Source organism: Coregonus lavaretus (genome assembly GCF_964263955.1).
Source record: "Coregonus lavaretus genome assembly, chromosome: 13".
Classification (NCBI taxonomy): Eukaryota; Metazoa; Chordata; class Actinopteri; order Salmoniformes; family Salmonidae; genus Coregonus; species Coregonus lavaretus.
This window is the reverse complement of record NC_140000.1, coordinates 1,230,197-1,236,856: the sequence shown is the minus strand read 5'-3', so window position 1 is coordinate 1,236,856 and position 6,660 is coordinate 1,230,197. Positions and strand designations below refer to the sequence as shown.

At 43.9% G+C, this 6,660-nt stretch overlaps 1 protein-coding gene across 1 annotated transcript in view; it reads right to left on the bottom strand.

Annotated features, from left to right (window-relative positions):
* The window catches only part of LOC311139275 (thyroglobulin-like), a gene marked incomplete at both ends in the record, with an annotated part of 54,650 nt that overhangs the window by 40,454 nt on the left and 7,536 nt on the right, over positions 1-6,660 (bottom strand). The window contains 10 exons of the mRNA XM_084174162.1: positions 384-590; positions 868-1,065; positions 1,354-1,474; positions 1,718-1,800; positions 1,933-2,010; positions 3,064-3,201; positions 3,380-3,516; positions 3,709-3,820; positions 4,881-5,037; positions 6,374-6,615. Of these exons, the coding sequence (XP_084030288.1) occupies positions 384-590; positions 868-1,065; positions 1,354-1,474; positions 1,718-1,800; positions 1,933-2,010; positions 3,064-3,201; positions 3,380-3,516; positions 3,709-3,820; positions 4,881-5,037; positions 6,374-6,615 (1,473 nt within the window). The remainder of the gene's footprint in view (positions 1-383; positions 591-867; positions 1,066-1,353; positions 1,475-1,717; positions 1,801-1,932; positions 2,011-3,063; positions 3,202-3,379; positions 3,517-3,708; positions 3,821-4,880; positions 5,038-6,373; positions 6,616-6,660) is intronic.

Below are 6,660 nucleotides of genomic sequence, written 5' to 3'. Positions count from 1 at the left end.
GAGAGAGAGAGACAGATATAGAGAGAATGTAAGATAGAGAGAGACAGATGGAGAGAGAGACAGATAGAGAGAGAGATAGAGAGAGGTAGAGAGAGAGAGAGAGAGAGAGAGAGAGAGAGAGGAGAGAGAGAGAGAGAGAGAGAGAGAGAGGAGAGAGAGAGAGAGAGAGAGAAGAGAGAGAGAGAGAGAGAGAGAGAGAGAGAGAGAGAGAGAGAGAGAGAGAGAGAGAGAGAGAGAGAGAGAGGTAGACAGATACACACAAATTGCATTTTAGGAATAATAAAACATCTGTACTCTACAGAGCCAGAGAGAGGTAGAGCCAGCTGGACAGACAGACAGACAGAAAACGTGGGGTTTGTTTGAAGTGGTGTGTGGTTAGTTACTCTGGCAGGCTTGAGGAAGTGGGGCCTCTGTCACCCAGGCTCTGGTCGCCACGTCACACAGTAACTGCATGTTAACAGGAAGGGTGCTTTCATAACCCAGGTGACAGATGAGGTCACAGTTCTGCTGGCCACCAATCACGTCAGAGCGACAGACCACGTCACCGTGGGTAACGATGATGTCCGAGAACGGAGAGGGACACCGGGGACCTGGAGACAGAGCGAATACAGGTAAATAGAACGAAGACAAAGTGTTACTGAGATGCGTAAATAAATAGTGACTTTTTATATGAAGAGTTTGTCTTTCTATTTGTACAGCTAGAATAAGCTTTTGGTAACAGATGGGATATTGTTATGGGCCAACTAAACTATTTCCTGTGTGTGTGTGTGTGTGTGTGTGTGTGTGTGTGTGTGCTTATGTACAGTGTATTTACAAAACCCGCCTATGGCCATCTTTAAACATCCAGTACATTTACCCCAAACTTACTGTCACAGGCTGGGGTCTTCCCCATGCTGCGTGGGGTCCTGGTTTGAGGCAGCTCCTGTCCGTCTGTCTGAGACACACACCAGCAGTCTGTCTGGTCACACTGCAGCGGGGAGAACAACCTTCCATCCACCTGGCACGCCGGATCATAACCCACCACAGACTGACCGCTGTCTTTCAACAACTGGCACCAGCTAGGACCTAGAGAGCCACATGGTGGACAGAGGGGGAGATGGGTTTTTAAATAATATCGTTCTATTTTCACATGTTCAACATTTTTATTGATCAAATTGCAGACAGCAAACAAGATGTGAAATAGTTGAGTCCTTCAGATGGACTTGATATACAATGTGTTATAAAATTAAATGATATTTCTTAAAAAGTGAAGTACATGAATATGTCTGTCCCAAAATTGACTGACCACTAAGTGATTGATTCTTATATATGTGTTGATTGTTATCAGTGAGCGTGTATATAACATGTCAGTACATGTGAGGTCTCCAGTGGGGCTCAGGGTAGCAGGCTGGATGGTTTCCCCAGACACAGGACTGACACACCGGGCTCCACCGCCACCTGAAGACCCCTTCTGGAGCACAGAGAACTGCCCACTCTGGAAACACACATACAGCACCACAACCACTGTTACTAAGGACACATACTGTAGATACAGAAGAATAGAAGAAGACTTTATTGTCCAATAGAAACTGGAGATCTGCTTTATACCAACCCCTCTGAAAGACACAGACAGAAGTTACAGCAAGGAGGATACCGACAGAGCAGAATTATGGTAGAATAAAACAAAACTAATTCATTTCATTATATTTATGCTCAACATTCTGGAGAGGATTCTCACCACTTCACAAGTCGGGTCGTAGGAGGACTGTGTCCAATCAGAGAGCAGAGCCTGAGCATGAGCTCTTTGACACCGGGTCTGGCCTGGAAGAGGAGAGGAGATTCCCAGAAAACAACTAAAATCATTCAACACTGACAAAAGCAGATTGAAGGAGGGCTATCCTTACATACAGAAAAATGAAAGTCAGTGAGAAACTATAAAATGTCCTGTCTTACACTGTGGTCTCTGCAGGGAGCGACTGGTCAGGGATCCTGGGATATATCCTCCTTCCCCATCCACACACCAGCAATGACCTGCAGACAGTACCAACACAGTCAATACAACAGTACTGTAGCTACATTACCAACACAGTCAATACAACACTACTGTAGCTACATTACCAACTCAGTCAATACAACACTACTGTAGCTACATTACCAACACAGTCAATACAACACTACTGTAGCTACATTACCAACTCAGTCAATACAACACTACTGTAGCTACATTACCAACTCAGTCAATACAACACTACTGTAGCTACATTACCAACTCAGTCAATACAACACTACTGTAGCTACATTACCAACACAGTCAATACAACACTACTGTAGCTACATTACCAACTCAGTCAATACAACACTACTGTAGCTACATTACCAACACAGTCAATACAACACTACTGTAGCTACATTACCAACACAGTCAATACAACACTACTGTAACTACATTACCAACTCAGTCAATACAACACTACTGTAGCTACATTACCAACTCAGTCAATACAACACTACTGTAGCTACATTACCAACACAGTCAATACAACACTACTGTAGCTACATTACCAACTCAGTCAATACAACACTACTGTAACTACATTACCAACTCAGTCAATACAACACTACTGTAGCTACATTACCAACTCAGTCAATACAACACTACTGTAGCTACATTACCAACTCAGTCAATACAACACTACTGTAGCTACATTACCAACACAGTCAATACAACACTACTGTAGCTACATTACCAACTCAGTCAATACAACACTACTGTAGCTACATTACCAACTCAGTCAATACAACACTACTGTAGCTACATTACCAACACAGTCAATACAACACTACTGTAGCTACATTACCAACTCAGTCAATACAACACTACTGTAGCTACTTCATTTGTCTTATCTGTTTCCAACCAACATATTATGAGTGAAGAAACAATGAGACGCTGCTGATTAAGAGAGGTCTCCTTCTAGAAGGGTCTGGAGAAGGTATAATGACCTGTACCGAGGCCTGTATTACACTACCACCACTACTACAGTTACAATGCAGAGCTGGGTTGGAAGTTGGGTGTGTGACTCTGACCTGTGCTGGGGTGGCACTGGGTGGGCAGCCACTGTCTGTGGGCATCACACTGGGGCCTGTAGGGCTGGTAGCCCAGCAGTACAGACTGTCTCTCCTCCACAGATGCTGCCTGCTGGCTCTGCCAATAGAACTGCAGGGCTGGGGAGAAAATACAACAAAACAAAGTAATCCCACAGAGAAACTATGACGTTGAGATGACACTAAATATTACAACAGTAGCCACCGAACACTCTTTAGTAGTTAACTCTTGGCATTGAAAGAAACAAGTAATGGAGCACATCACGCAGAGAAGGATATGACATCACAGCAGACATACTGGAGTGGGCAGCCAGTCGTAGAGCAGAGTGGGAGTGGCTCAGCAGCCTATCAGAGAGCAGCGTGGTCTGGTCGGAGGAGGAGAAGGCGTGGAGTAGCTCGTCAGAGGTCAGACGAAGGCCTTCAGCCAGCAGGTAGCTGTACCCCAGAGGAGAACATCCAGTAGAAAACAGTGTCCTTATTTAATTATTTTAAATGTAAGGCGCTTTAAATACAAATGTAGTATTATTATTATTATAATAAATAAAGATAGTCACACTCTATACATGGTTCAATAACGTGATGGGTAAACACCCAGGTCTCAGCACACTGTGTCTTCTTCAGGGTTACCTGTAGCCCAGAGGGACATGGGAGCTGTTGGAGAGGAGGACCAGACGCTTAGCCTCCTCCTGGAACCGGTCCACCTCAGCCACCGCCAGGGAACAGGAGCCTGGAGCTGGCCCTGGGGAGGCAAGGGGAGAGAGAGGGGGAGGACCTGGAGACAGAGGAATAGCTAAAACAATTATTACGTCCCAAATGGCACCCTATCCCCTTAATAATGTAGTAGTTTGGACCAGGACACCCTAACACCTTAATAATGTAGTAGTTTGGACCAGGGCACCCTAACACCTTAATAATGTAGCAGTTTGGACCAGGGCACCCTAACACCTTAATAATGTAGCAGTTTGGACCAGGGCACCCTAACACCTTAATAATGTAGTAGTTTGGACCAGGGCACCCTAACACCTTAATAATGTAGCAGTTTGGACCAGGGCACCCTAACACCTTAATAATGTAGCAGTTGGGACCAGGGCACCCTAACACCTTAATAATGTAGTAGTTTGGACCAGGTCACCCTAACACCTTAATAATGTAGTAGTTTGGACCAGGGCACCCTAACACCTTAATAATGTAGCAGTTTGGACCAGGGCACCCTAACACCTTAATAATGTAGTAGTTTGGACCAGGTCACCCTAACACCTTAATAATGTAGCAGTTTGGACCAGGGCACCCTAACACCTTAATAATGTAGCAGTTTGGACCAGGGCACCCTAACACCTTAATAATGTAGTAGTTTGGACCAGGGCACCCTAACACCTTAATAATGTAGCAGTTTGGACCAGGGCACCCTAACACCTTAATAATGTAGCAGTTTGGACCAGGGCACCCTAACACCTTAATAATGTAGCAGTTTGGACCAGGGCACCCTAACACCTTAATAATGTAGTAGTTTGGACCAGGGCACCCTAACACCTTAATAATGTAGCAGTTTGGACCAGGGCACCCTAACACCTTAATAATGTAGTAGTTTGGACCAGGACACCCTAACACCTTAATAATGTAGTAGTTTGGACCAAGACAAGGTAATACAGCTAGATGGACTGTACACTATGGGCCAGTTTACCGGACACAGATTAAACCTGGTCTTGATCTAAGAAGCAATTTCAATCTCCATGGAAATGCTTTTTAGTCCAGGACTACGCTAACTCTGTGTCTGATGAGCGGTGGATCTGCCAACTCACACTGAACAGTCTGTCCTACAGGGATAGTGGCGTGTCTCTCTCCCAGGAGGTCCAGACAGAAGCAACTCTTTCCCAGACACTGCAACGCCACGTAGCTCCCGTCCTCCGCACACTTCGGCATGAACACCTGTACCCCCGCAGCCTGGCCTGACTTCACCTTCAAATCAAATCAAAGTTTATTTGCATATGCACATCGTAGGTTTACACAGTACAGTACAATGAAACGCTTACTCTCAAGCTCTATGCACAAACAGCGCAACAAAAATGTAAAATATTCAATAAAGATACAATACAAAAACACACAGTAAGTACAATACAACACAGAGAGAAGAGTCAGAACGGTAGTTATTTACAATACAACACAGAGAGAAGAGTCAGAACGGTAGTTATTTACAATACAACACAGAGAGAAGAGTCAGAACGGTAGTTATTTACAATACAACACAGAGAGAAGAGTCAGTACGGTAGTTATTTACAATACAACACAGAGAGAAGAGTCAGTACGGTTGTTATTTGCAATACAACACAGAGAGAAGAGTCAGTACGGTTGTTATTTGCAATACAACACAGAGAGAAGAGTCAGTACGGTAGTTATTTACAATACAACACAGAGAGAAGAGTCAGTACGGTAGTTATTTACAATACAACACAGAGAGAAGAGTCAGAACGGTAGTTATTTACAATACAACACAGAGAGAAGAGTCAGAACGGTAGTTATTTACAATACAACACAGAGAGAAGAGTCAGAACGGTAGTTATTTACAATACAACACAGAGAGAAGAGTCAGTACGGTAGTTATTTACAATACAACACAGAGAGAAGAGTCAGAACGGTAGTTATTTACAATACAACACAGAGAGAAGAGTCAGAACGGTAGTTATTTACAATACAACACAGAGAGAAGAGTCAGTACGGTAGTTATTTACAATACAACACAGAGAGAAGAGTCAGAACGGTAGTTATTTACAATACAACACAGAGAGAAGAGTCAGTACGGTAGTTATTTACAATACAACACAGAGAGAAGAGTCAGTACGGTTGTTATTTGCAATACAACACAGAGAGAAGAGTCAGTACGGTTGTTATTTGCAATACAACACAGAGAGAAGAGTCAGTACGGTAGTTATTTACAATACAACACAGAGAGAAGAGTCAGTACGGTAGTTATTTACAATACAACACAGAGAGAAGAGTCAGAACGGTAGTTATTTACAATACAACACAGAGAGAAGAGTCAGAACGGTAGTTATTTACAATACAACACAGAGAGAAGAGTCAGAACGGTAGTTATTTACAATACAACACAGAGAGAAGAGTCAGTACGGTAGTTATTTACAATACAACACAGAGAGAAGAGTCAGAACGGTAGTTATTTACAATACAACACAGAGAGAAGAGTCAGTACGGTAGTTATTTACAATACAACACAGAGAGAAGAGTCAGAACGGTAGTTATTTACAGACGTGCTGGGGGAGTGTCATAAAGTAATTACCTTCTGGGCAGCCGCTCGCTCCATCTCGCATCGTGACGGACACCTTGGCCTTTGACCTTTGGAGCGTGACCCTGTGACCTCATGACCCTGGGGGTCAACACACCAACACTCTGAGCCTTGGCACTGGATCTCCTGATACTGTCCGTTGTCATCACAGCTGGGCACGTACAGGGCAGAGGGATCCCTCTCACAACCACCGCTGCTGGACTGGGCGCTCTCAAACAGGACCCTGAAGAGCTCACCTATTGAATTGAATTTATTTTAATTGATTTGGGTAGAAAACAACT